Genomic DNA, 13,165 nt, shown 5'->3' with positions numbered 1-13,165 from the left:
ATTGTTCTGCTTGACCTTACTTCTTCAGGAAACTAGCTGTGTTTCAGAGTCAACTACTGGGTAACATGATGAATTTCTGCTTCTTGTTTCAGATTCTGTCCAACCCACCTAGTCGCCGGGAGCATGGTTATGACGCTGTTGTCCTTCTTGCTTTGCTAGTTAACTACAGAAAGTATGAGGTAGGTGTTGGGTGCAGAGAGCCATTTCGTTATGCTGATGTCTTTCTTCAGCCGGTTTGTCTTTGGGATGCGAGCCCTTGGTGAATGCTAAATACACTTGTATTTTAGCAAGGCCAACCATTGCTCAGACAGCTTGATACCTCTTTAAACCCTCCTTTTATTCACTGTTTCGAGAACAGCCCTCGGTGCGGTGAGACTAAAATCTGTTTCCTCTCAGAAGGTGGGCTCTCTATTGCGTGAGTCCGCCCTGGCCGGCTGTTGTAAGGTTCTGCACAAGAGCTGCAGTGTTGCCATCCATACAATTTCTAGAAAAAGGCATTGAAACGTTTAGCAGGGTAAAAACAGACAATTACAGGAGCTGGGCACAACATCTGCATGTTCATTGGCAGAGAATACGTCAGTAATTTCCCCATCCCATTTTGACAGTATCTGTTTATATGTTTCTTTTACATGTACATGTATCTACAAAGGTGCAGGTGTTCAAACAGTTATTTATATACAAGTACAAAGGAAAGCTGTTCAGGGGATTTGCACTTTATCTATGGAAATACTTTACTTTGATTTGCAGGAAGGCCTCTTGAAAGAATCATTTATGTGTAGCGTGCGTGTGTGTGTAAAATATATTTTCTCCAAAGAGAAGCAAGTTGTTATAGAGTTGCCTTGAGTTTCAGACCCCGGGACATGTGATTTGGAGCTGACTATCAAGTCAAAAGAATTTAGAACTCTCCGGAGAGATGCTGGTCATGTGACTGAATTCAGCATGAGCTGAAATATCACAGCCTACAACTCCTTAGGAGAATGAGAAATGTGGCTCTGCATCTCTCTAATTGCCTTCTTTTCAAGAAACATAATTCTCCTTTCCTTTTCCAAGCTGGGATATTTTATTTAGTAATCTGCTTGTGTTTCTACAAAGTTTTTTTTCTGCTGATCTTATTCTTGAGAGAGAAAATGAAAGAAATGTTAAAGTACATGTGAAATGTCAGTGTCTCTTTACATGAGGCATGATATTATAATTGTCTGTCTTAAGAGTTTTCCTTAATGTCGGGATTTTGAATTCAATTGTTTGGAAACATGAGTTCTGGACTCTTAAGTTTTGCACTAATCATGAAATACAGATATGTTTCTATCTGACCTCATTCCTGACTGAGGAAGAGAGAGTATATATTAAGGTTTCCTTGTGTGTGTTCATATTGCTGTAGTGTTCACAATATGCTAGGGGCTAATCAGATGCAGATGAAGACGCAGAGGAAGAATGACATATCTAAATGAAATGCAGGGGGAATTGAGGCAATTTCTCAAGTTAGAATTTCCCTGGGACACTAAGGTTGATGAGTCAGTGTTTACTAAAAGTGTCAAATTGTGATAGGGTTCTGTTTTGCCTTAAAATTCTGTGTAATACAATACAGCATCAACACCAGCATCACAAAACTAAAGCTTGATCAACTTAAAGACGGCAACATGAATCAGCTTTCTTACACGTGGTGCAGATAGTGATGCCTATAATTAAGATTGCTGAGCACTTTCTATTATAACATCATGTTTTCAGTTGTTTATAACTTTGCCATTTATAAACTTTAACTGTTTTCAGGCTGGGTGTCTGCCTCAGGCTGAATTTTTTTTTTTTAAGGATTCAGCCATTTCATACACAATGTTAGGGAAAAATACGTTGTTTTGTCCATTTAAAACAGTTCCTATATTGTTCTGTTGAGAAGTGGCTCTGTGCTTTAGAGCAGGGATTGAAATTTGGCTGTGGATGGCTGTGGTGCGTTTCACCATCTCCATGAAACTCTGCCCACATCTGACTAGTTTATAAGCCTCTGAAAATCTCTATTTGCACATGCTCAGCAGAAGTTTGTTAGTGGCAGCTAAAGTCTCCAAAGATTCTGTCTGCACTGAGCATGCTCCAACCCCTCATAGCTCCTGATCATCCCTGCAGACCACCTGAGCTTGATGCAGCCCAGGGATGCAGGGGCTGAGCAGGATTCGTCCTGCAATAACTCTCCGGGCTGCCGGAGGTCACTATTGTGCTAGTCACCAGAACTGAGAACAGGGAGAGCCATGCTGTCAGTGCCACCTGCTAGTGCCCAGGCAACAAGGAGGAGGAGGACAGAGCAGCCTAACTCACGTGCAAATGGGTGAGGAGCAGGGCAGGGACAGGAGTTGGGGGTGGGATGGATAGGACCAGTGGGGTCAGACAGGGATATGGGGGAATCAAGGACAAAAGTTCTATAACCATCAAAACACACATCTAGTCCATGGAATTGAATCACGGATTCCTGAGTCTGAACACTGCTGTCTAGCAAGTGGCTAGGAATTCCACTAGCAAACTGTCTTTCCCCCTCCACCTAGAGCAGGGGTGGGCAAACCTGTGGGCTGGATCCAGCCCGTCAGGGCTTTGGATCCGGCCCACGGGATTGCCCCCCGTGCTGCCGCAGGCTCCACACCGCTCTCAGAAGCGGCTGGCACCACGTCTCGGGGGTGGGGGGGAGAGCTCTGTGCGTTGCCCTTGCCTCCAGGCCGCCCCCCACAGCTCCCATTGGCCGGGAGCGGGGAACTGCGGCCAATGGGAGCTTCGGAGGAAGTATCTGGAGGTGCGACGAGCAGTGCGCAGAGCCCTGTAGCCCCACCGCCCCTCCCAGGGGCCGCGCAAGGACATGGTGTTGGCCACTTCCCAGCGTGGCGTGGGTCTCCGGTGTGCCCTGCTGCCACCCCGGAACCCCTTTAGGTAAGCGGCGCTGGGCCGGAGCCCGAACCCTCCTGCACCCCACCCCCCCAACTCCCTGCCACACCCCACACCCCTTCTGCACCCCAACTACCTGTCCTGAGCCCCCTGCTGCACCCCTGTGCACCTTAACTCCTTGCCCTGAGCCCCCGTTACACCTCGCACCCCTCCTGTACCCCAACCCCTTTCTTTGAACCCCCTCATAAACCCCGCACCCCTCCTCTGCCTCAATCCCTTGCCATGAGCCCATTCCTGCATACCACACCCCCTCCCACACCCTGCACCCCAACCCCCTGCCCCAGCCCTGCATACAGTTTCTCCACCCTCGGTCCAAAAAGTTTGCCTACCCCTGATCTAGAGGATAACAGCTTACTGCTGCTACAAGTTATTCATGTGGCACAAGTGGTGGACATCTGTGCTGTAAGCGAACAATTTCCAGCTCTGTGTTCTGTAGAACCCTGTATGCCCAGGTGCTGCAGTGCATCTCCTCAGCCATTGGGCTATTGTGAGCACATCAGACTTCTCCTCTGCTCTCTGCACTGGCTTCCCATGAACTAGAAAGTCAAGGCCGAGATCTCGATCCTTACCTCAGGATGCCCCGGTCTAGCACATCTGAAAGAGCCTAATGCTCTGGTTGAAGACCGTAGCTGACAGCCCCGCTCCTTAAGCAGACTGGAACCTTTTACCATAAGAAGATGGTGTTTTCATGGGGATCAGCCCAGGACCATGGAATGAACTCTCCCAGAAACTAAGGACCAGCCACCTCCTTCCAGTTCAGGGGGCATGTCTTCAGCTTGCCTCCTCTCATGTAAACACTGAGCAGCATGTACATTAATGCCCCGCCCTGCTGAAACAGAACACTCCACAGCACACACAGTTCTTCTCCCAGGAGCAAATGAGAGAGAACCATCCATGGGTGGAGATGGTAACCATATCACTTATAGCAGCTGGAATGTGCTCAGGTATTGCAGAGATTAGGGTGAGCTAAGAACCTGTATGGAACAAGATAGTGGTCCTGCTCTGACGTATGTGGGGTTCAGTGTGGTTCCGCATTATGGAATTTGTTTTTCCAGTCAGCTCTTTAAAAACCATAGGAAATTACACACAAGAACATTGCCTCTATATAAATTCCTGGTACGCCCACAGCTTGAATACTGCATGCAGATGTGGTCGCCCATCTCAAAAAAGATACAGTGGAATTGGAAAAGATTCAGAAAAGGGCAAGAAAAATGATGAGGGGTACGGAACAAGAGATTAATAAGACTGGGACTTTTCAGCTTGGAAAAGAGACGACTAAGGGGGGGATATGACTGAGGTCTATAAAATCATGACTGATGTGGAGAAAGTAAATAAGGAAGTGTTATTTACTCCTTCTCGTAACACAAGAACTAGGGGTTCACCCAATGAAATTAATAGGCAGCAGATTTAAAACAAACAAAAGGAAGTATTTTTTCACACAGTGCACAGTCACCCTGTGGAACTCCTTGCCAGAGGATGTTGTGAAGGCCAAGACTATAAATGGCTTGAAAAAAGAACTAGATAAGTTCCTGGAGGATAGGTCCATCAATGGCTATTAGCCAGGATGGAAGGGATGGTGTCCCTAGCCTCTGTTTGCCAGAAGCTGAGAATGGGCAACAGGGGATGGATCACTTGATGATTCCCTGTTCTGTTCATTCCCTCTGGGGCACTGACACTGGCCACTGTCGGAAGACAGGACACTGGGCTAGATGGACCTTTGATCTGATCCAATATGGCCATTCTTATGTTCATTAAAAGAATAATAAGCTTGCAAAGCATTCAGAAGCTAGGAGATGACAGAATTTAGTTTGCCTGGGCAATCTGATTCAACCCCCTTGTATATACATTATCGTACAGTCTTTAATTACATGATCACACATTATTTCTTCCATAGGACCATGCCTCATTCAGTGCACAGGATGGACTTGTTCTGGGCATGAATCAGGGTTGTGTAATGGAGGAGACCGTTGTCTGTAGGACTCCTGCTTCATTCGTTGGAAAAATTGGAAAGTGTGCAGTGAATGAGGCAGAGTGTTGCAGGATGAAAAAAGATGGTCTCATGGAGAAGGCAGTCGAATGCTGCCCTGGAGAGCTGGATTCTATTCCTGCGCACCACAGAGTTTGTGTGTGTGCGGGCCGTTCTTAAACCAGACTTTTCATGGGGGGGTCACTAACGGTTTGTTCCTCATTTTCTGGGTGCCTGACTTAGCCCCAAGGGTCTGATTTGCAGAAGTGCTGAGCACTCCCAGCCGCAGCTGAAGTTGGCGGGGGCTGTGAACATATAAAATGCCACACCATGCGACGTACACTGCAAAATCAGGCCCTAGGCATCTCAAGTTGGGCATCCAACATGAATGAATTGCTGACATTATTCTCTTCTTAATCAGCCTGAGGCAGACACCCGGCATGGAAAATTTCAGCCCAAACAAAGTTTGGCAAAGTTAAAAGCAACTGAAAGCAGGGTCATCTTATGGGTAGTGTCAGGCAGCCTTCTGTATTACCAGCTCTGCCTGCAACAATGCAGCAATTATCCTGGCTGTGGGGGAGACTAGCCATCTTTCCCTTGCCTTACTTGGGCATTTTTAGAGTTTGGATTGTTTGGTGCTTGGCTCTCAGCACATCAAATTGTTTCATGGCTTATTTTCTTTTGCATTCCTGTCTGTCTCTTTGACTGTATTACTGTTTATCAGTTCCCTTTTATTTTGTGTCTCGTAGGTTGCTAAATTATTGTTCCAGTTGCTTACGGAAATCTAATTGGGCTGAGAATTGATTAGTTGCCTATGGTTTTGAGGGTCTCTCTAAAGAAATCACCACTGTGTTTGTATGAACATGTTCTTTCAGATTTCTGGGATCTCTGTTTCCTAGTCTCCTTTACACCTCCATGTGGAATATCCATCCAAGATTTCATAACCAATGCAAATGCACTATATATCTCAGTTCTCTGATTAGCTTCTGTTATAGGAACTGAAAAGATGTGTATTCTTTATGCAGAACTATAAAGGGACAACATCAGCCTGAAATCTAGTATTGTTCAGAAACAGAGTTTAAAGTAGTTCCAGGTACAATACCTGCCCAAGTACCTCTGGCACTCCTGGTAGTTTTATAATCATTCTTATTTCAGAGAAAATATTTCACTCTCCCTTGTTGCCTTGTGAAAGACTCACGTGAACAGGAGAAATGAAATCATTGACTACACAAGGGAGGCAATGAAATTAGCTATACACGGGCCTGTCGAAGGTAGAAAATAGACTTGGGCAAAGAGGGAGAATAATGTTTTTTTTCTAATCTGTACTATTTCTAGCTATCTGACATGTTACTTGTGAGGGTAGTAGATGAAAAAATGAAATTCAGGACTTAAGTTGATATATCCCTTTAAAAAACCACATCAACTTGAAAAATCACCTTTCTGCCTGGAAATGTTGTGCTTACTAGAGTTACAAATGTTGCCTAAGATGAGGAGAACTGAAAGATGTTAGCTAAAATATTTTTCTCTTTTGCATTGTTTACTGTTTGCATGGCTAGAGCCTTGCAACTCTGTAGATATCCATGGACCAAGTTTGAGGATCGCAGATGGCCGTGAATCCAAATTTTATATCTAGCACCCTGCAAATCTGTGGATATCTGCTTTATATCTGCAGACCGTGTTTGCGGAAACACAGTTTGTATCTGTGCAGGGCTCGGTGCATCGCAGCACTTTGATGTGTCTAGTGAGTTTCACTATTCCCAACTAATCAATCGCTCGTTGAAAAGACCCTTTAGCAAGGAGGGAGCAGGAAATCTGTTATCACATCTTTTGAAAGGGAATTGGAAAAGGAGAGTCGGAGCACATGCTGTTTGATAGGAGCTCTATCAGAAATGTGAATGATTTGAAATTGGTCTGTTTAGAAAAATGAGTTACCCGTCACATTTTCTTATACAACAGGGGAATCACTGGTTTTGAGGGGAGTCAAACATTTGAAGGGGATTTATTTCTCCGTTTGTTTCGGTTCCTCTGTTTCTCTAATTAGCTGGTAGTGTTACTTTGGTTGTTAGCTGCAAAACTCTCACACAATCCCCAGCCTAAAAGATTGGTTCTTGGTTCTGCTTTTCCCTCTCCCAGCTCTGGGATATTTTGGTCTCTGTCTCAGCTTTGTACATCTTCTGCAACTGTTGAACTTTCAGCGTGGTTGAGGAGTTGGGCTCTCGATCTGTTCCCTGCCCTTAGCCCCAGTTGTTCACTTTAGAGTGGCATGGGGGATGCCAAGTTTCCATTTCAACAGGTCACACTCCTCTTCTCTGTCCACTCCCCTGCTTGCACCAAGGAGCTTGGAGGCTCCACTTAGCATGCTGGGTGACTCCTTTCCCTCCTGATTCCTCCTTTCTCTGTTGCCCTGTGGCTGCAGCTACTTGGTGGTTGCAGTAGCAGTGAGGGAGCTAGGGTCTAAAACTGTGCCCCCAATATCCTTAGGGAGATGAATGGCTCTGCCCCCACTCATTACTTGGGCCAAAGTTCCCTGCCTAGAAGGCCTGGCTGCAGAGCGAGACTCTCGGGCCGGGGAGAGGATGAATTGCAGGAGTGGCTGTACAGCTGTATGATTCCACCACAAGTGCAGCGAATGCATAAATGAATGGACTCTGGATTGCATTTGCATGACTAACTTTAACATTGTTGGGATTGTATGGATTTAGTCTGTATTTCTCCTTTGTTTTCTTACTGAAGAATTTCTGGTTTCCATTGGTTTATTAAGAAGCTGGGTGGTCAGTGCATGAGTCGCTTTCGCTCTGCTGCGCTTATGGAGGAATTCACAATGGTTTTGGTCACTTGGTTGCATAGGTTCTGCTCCGCTGAGGATGTAGCCGCCCTGTCCTTGTGAGGTTCCCTGACTGTGTTCGTTTCTGCTTCTGTATGATTTATCAGTAATTGATTTAGGTAGCTTATAAGAGATGTCCCTTGAGTGTGTATCATCTCCAGGAATGAGGCTCTAACTCCTGTCTGGCGAATAGAGTGAATGCTGCAATGCTTTTCTGTGAAGGTCGTGGTTAGAAAAGATCAGCTTCCTCCAGAGTGCTGGGGTAATATTTTTCTGTTTTCTCTCAGGAGAGGCAGTTGGAAGCTGAAGATCTATCTCAGCCCCCCTGGTACTACACCAGTGATGTTCTAGTGGCTTCTCAGTACTTCTAGCTTACAGAAATGCTTCCTACCTAGCTTCTAAGGCTGGAACCCACAGGTGGAGATAGGAAAATGGCAGGTGTAATTTATTTACTCTCCTAAAACTTGAGCAAAAGTCTCTTGCAGGAGAAAATAAAGGACACACTGAAACTGGGGAGAGATGAGGGGTGAGCGAGGAATGCCAGGAAGGCCTAATGTAAATGGGTATCTGGGCAACTCACTGTCAATTCAGATAGATCATAGTGCGAGCTAATGCACACCGAAAGGAAGAAATGGAATTACTCAGATACATGGGTGGGTTCAGAATGAGTTGTAACATCTCAGAGTAGGGGACGGTTCTATAATTCATTGTGGGCAGCTCAGGGAAATAGTCTTCTCTGTGTGCTGTGACAGTCCTCAGAAATGGGAGTGAAGGAATAGAGAATAACACCATAATATAAACCAATGGGGTGTGTGTGTCTAGATTGCTGTGTCCCAAGTGATCACCTCATCTTGTTAAAGGCTTTTGAGTAAGATGAGAAGCTCAGAGAAGGGCAGTGAAAATTAATTAGACACATGAGAAGGGGCTTCCTTGTGAGGAGAAGTTAAAATGATTTGGTCTCTCTAGTTTGGAAAGGTGTGAATAAGGAGAGAGCTGACAGAGGTCTAGAAAGTGATACTAGGTGTTGAGAAGACTATTCTCCTTGTTTCCCATCCTTCTAGTAGTAAAGCAAGAGAATACGTGAACTTAGCACGCTCAAGAAAGGTAAAGGAAAAGGAAATGGTTGTCAGCTGCATATAATCAACAACTGGTGCAACTCACTGCTACAGGATATTACTGAAGCAGAGACTTTATTTAGTTTTTGAAGATTATGCTTATATGAAGAATGGTATATGCAGTTATTCAAAGAGCTCTTTCCTCCAGCCTCAAAGCATAAGCTGGGGTCCAGAAATTTCTGTTCTTTTCCCATGAGGTAGTGTTGCTCAGTGAGGTGCACTGTGGGGGTTTTCTGCCATTGTCTCAAACATATAGTACTGGACACTATTGGAGACAGGATACCAGGTTACCCGGACCATTGGTCTGTCCTGATATACCATCTCCTCTAGGTTTAAACTCCTAAATGTAACTGAAGAGGAAATTTAATTGTCATGAAGCTGAATGCTTGGGAGTGGGCTCGGCTCTGCCCTGCCCTGTTCCTGACTCACTGTGTGACCTTGAGCAAGGCACTGCATCTCTGACAAGCTAGTTGTAAAGTTGGGTAACTCAGTGATAAAATGTTTGATAAATCGAGACTGCATCTGAAGGATCTTTGCTGGGTATTTATAACCTTCCCCTACCCCTTTTTTGTTTGTTTGAGCCAGTCCCAAATTGCCTTGGCTAGTCTCTGCATTGACGGGGTAAACAACTTGGCATAAACAAACATATTTTACTAATGAAAAATGCTATTTGAAATATTAGTGGCTTCTCTACAGGGGCTTAGTCTGGACATTTTCTTCAACTGGGAGTTCAGATGACCATAAGAATGGCCATACTGGGCCAGGCCAAAGGTCCATCTAGCTCAGGATCCTGTCTTCCGACAGTGGCTAGAGCCAGGTGCTTCAGAGGGAATGAACAGAACAGGGCAGTTATCGAGTGATCCATCCCCTGTAGTGCAGTCCCAGGTTCTGGCAGTCAAAGGCTTAGAGACACCCAGAGCATGGGGTTGCATCCCCGACTATCTTGGCTAATAATCATTGATGGACCTATTCTCCAGGAATGTATCTAATTCTTTTCTGAACACAGTTATACTTTTGGCCTTCACAACATCCCCTGGTAAGGAGTTCCACAGGTTGACTGTGCATCAAGTGGAGAAGTACTTCCTTGTATTTGTTTTCAACCTGCTGCCTATTAATTTCATCGGGTAATCTCTGGTTCTTGTATTATGTGACGGGATAAATAACACTCCCCTATTCACTTGCTTCACACCATTCGTGATTTTATAGACCTCTGTCATATCCCCCCCTTAGTCGCCTCTTTTCTAAACTGAACAGCCCCAGTCTTTTTAATCTCTCCTCATTTGGAATCTGTTCCATAGTCCTAATCATTTTTGTTGTCCTTCTCTGTACCTTTTCCATTTCTAATATATCTTCCTTGAGAGAGGGCTGCCAGAACTGCAAACAGTTTTCAAGGTGGTGGTGTCTCAGGGATTTATACTGTGGCATTATGATGTTTTCTGTTTTATGATCTATGCCTTTCCTAATGGTTTCTAACATTCTGTTCGTTTTTTTGACGGCCGCTGCACATTGAGCAGATGTTTTCAGAGAACGATCCACAATGACTCCAAGATCTTTCTTGGGTAGTAACAGCTAATTTAGATCCCATCATTTTGTGTATATAGTTGGGATTATGTTTTCCAAAGTGCATTGCTTTGCACTTTTCATCATTGAATTTCATCTGCAATTTTGTTTTCCAGTCACTCAGTTCTGTGAGATCTCTTTGTAACTCTTCACAGTCTGCTTTGGACTTAACTATCTTGAGTAATTTTGTATTGTTTGCAAACTTTGCCCCCTTCACTGTTTACCCCTTTTTCCAGATCACTTATGAATATGTTGAACACCACTGGTCTCAGTACAGATCTTTGGGGAACACGGCTGTTTACTTTTTTGCATTGTGAAAACTGACCATTTATTCCTACCCTTTGTTTCCTATCTTTTAATCAGTCACTGATCTGTGAGAGGATCTTCCCTCTTATCTCATGACTCCTTACTTTGCTTAAGAGCCTTTGGTGAGGGACCTTGCCAAAGGTTTTCTGAAAGTCGAAGTATACTATCGCCACTGGATCCCCCTTGTCCACATGTTTGTTGACCCCCCTCAAAGAATTCTAGTAGATTGGGGAGGCATGATTTCCCTTTACAAAAACCATGTTGACTCTTCCCCAACATATTGTGTTTATCTGTGTGTCTGATAATTCTATTCTTTACTCTAGATTCAGCCAATTTGCCTGGTACTGAAGTCAGGCTTACTGGCCTGTAATTGCCTGGATCACCTCTGGAGCCTTTTTTTAAAAATTGGCATTCTGCTAGCTATCCTCCGGTCATCTGGTACAGATGATTTGTATGCTCCTTGGATTCCAAGCTTTCAGCAGTCTGAACTAGGAAGGACTGAGCTCTAGTCCTGGCAGTCTGTGATAGATGGGTCCTTAACATTATCAGGCCTTCCCTGGTGCCTCACTCGAGCAGTTATTGGCACAGTCAGAAGTCTCAGACTGTGGTAACGTTCAGTTTCTGCATCACTACCTGGGCCTGCTGCACGGGGCCACGAGTCAGTAATGAAAGGGTTGGGTGATGTTTGCCAAGCTAATAATAAAAGATAATCTTGAATGCATAGCTGAGCCAGTGGTGGCTCGTCTCACCGAGGGCAAAGCCAGAAAGACCATCAATTCCTTGGGAGGCTGAGCGGATGGAGGGGAGCCAGAGCCCCGAGTGAATGGCTGCTGTTGCATTGTGTGTATGTGTGGAGGGGGCAGTGGGAAGAAACCTCCAGGGGAAGCTGTGGAAACTTTGCTGAATAGCCAGTAGGCTTTTTTTAAATCAGAGACCAAACTTTCCTTTCTTCTCTTGTTTAACAGTCGGTGAATCCGTACATTGTGAAACTCTCTATTGTAGATGACGAGGCCACGCTCAACGTGAGTATCTAGCTCCTTGCAACCTTCTCCTGGGCTCTGTGTCCTTGTGTGTCTTGACCTAGCCAGGAGGGGATTGTGCTACAGCAGAGAGCATCAGCATGACTGGCCTCCCAGCTAGCGGCACCTTTGAGACTTAGAATCACAGAAGATTAGTTTGGAAGAGACCTCAGGAGGTCATCTAGTCCAACCCCCTGCCCAAAGCAGGACCAACCCCAACTAAATCAACTTCTAGGACTGGGGGAGAGAGATGGATTCCTGATCCAGTAACAATTCAATGTTTAGTTGTAATAAGGACCTGGACAGGTAGAAAGGAACGTGCTAAAATCAGCCATCTCTGTGTCCTTGAGGTGAGCTGCCCAAAGGGGCCCTTGCAATCAAAGGAGCTTTCTCGCTGTACTAGAATCAGCTGTGCAAAGTGTAGACTACTGCCTGGTGCAGGACAAACATACCATCTGTGTCCCCTCCATCCCTTGTCAACTTAGCTTACTGTCTGCCAGTGTGGGAGTGTGACTGAAATGAGAACAGCCCCTGGTTCTTCTGTAGCAACACTTAATTTTCCTTAATGTTGCCGAGTGGATATCAGATATTAAAGATTCCTTCTGAATTGTGTGAAGGGAAGGATTTGTTGTCTGGGGTAAGAGCAGGTGACTGGGAACCAGGTCTTCAGGGTTGCATTCTGTTGGACACTGACTTGCTCTGTCATTTGACCTAGCTTTGCCTCAGTTTCCCCAGCTGTAAAATGAAGATCATACATAACTCTCACAGCTACCCTGAGATTTATTTAGGTTTTGAGATCTACTGATGAAGGGGTTTCTTAGTGTTAGCAGCCATGTAATTTAAGATGATTTTGAGCTCCTGTTTCTTGTGTCCCATACAGACTCAGAATTGTCCCAGATTCATGTAATTTTAACAGATGATGTTTTGTCCTCCTGGTTATGTGGTTGATTTGGAAGCATTTTAAAGTATCTTGAGCTTAAATATCAAATTCAGGCTGCACTTGCAGGTGCGGAAGGTCTAGTACGATGGTTTGTGAGGTTTGTCCTACCACCTTTTACTGTAACATTCATGATGTCTGCAATATTGAATTAGGAAACCTTAAGATAAAGAAGAAACCCCAGGCTCATTTGGACTTTCCTGTTTCTGTGCCAGGCTTTTGTCTGCTCATAAGACTGAACTGCCATGACTGTATCGCATCAGCCTATACGGTGACTGATGGATTTTAAGCTGGCTCTGTTGGATTTTTAAAGCCTGCCTGTATCTGAGGCTTTCACTGTGAGCTGGGGCTTAGCATCTATCTGTGCTCTGACACCAGCTGGCTTTTAAGGCTCTCTCCACTGAACTGAGGTTGGTGGATGAGCAAGCTTTCACGCTGGCAGCTCCTTGGAGTAGACTTCTCTCCTCTGGAACGTCTGTTTAACTTACCCAGACCTGGTTAATCCATGCTGACCCCTGG

At 45.1% G+C, this 13,165-nt stretch overlaps 1 protein-coding gene across 2 annotated transcripts in view; it reads left to right on the top strand.

Annotated features, from left to right (window-relative positions):
- Window positions 1–13,165, top strand: part of ARMH3 (armadillo like helical domain containing 3) — a 184,143-nt gene that overhangs the window by 22,875 nt on the left and 148,103 nt on the right. For both annotated transcript variants that reach the window (XM_038409086.2, XM_038409087.2), the window contains exons 8-9: window positions 93–179; window positions 11,656–11,712. In XM_038409086.2, coding sequence (XP_038265014.1) covers window positions 93–179; window positions 11,656–11,712 — 144 coding nt within the window. The remainder of the gene's footprint in view (window positions 1–92; window positions 180–11,655; window positions 11,713–13,165) is intronic.

Source organism: Dermochelys coriacea, chromosome 7, assembly GCF_009764565.3.
Source record: "Dermochelys coriacea isolate rDerCor1 chromosome 7, rDerCor1.pri.v4, whole genome shotgun sequence".
Taxonomy (NCBI): domain Eukaryota; kingdom Metazoa; phylum Chordata; order Testudines; family Dermochelyidae; genus Dermochelys; species Dermochelys coriacea.
Note: the sequence above shows the minus strand (reverse complement) of the source record. Positions and strands in the feature narration are given on the sequence as shown.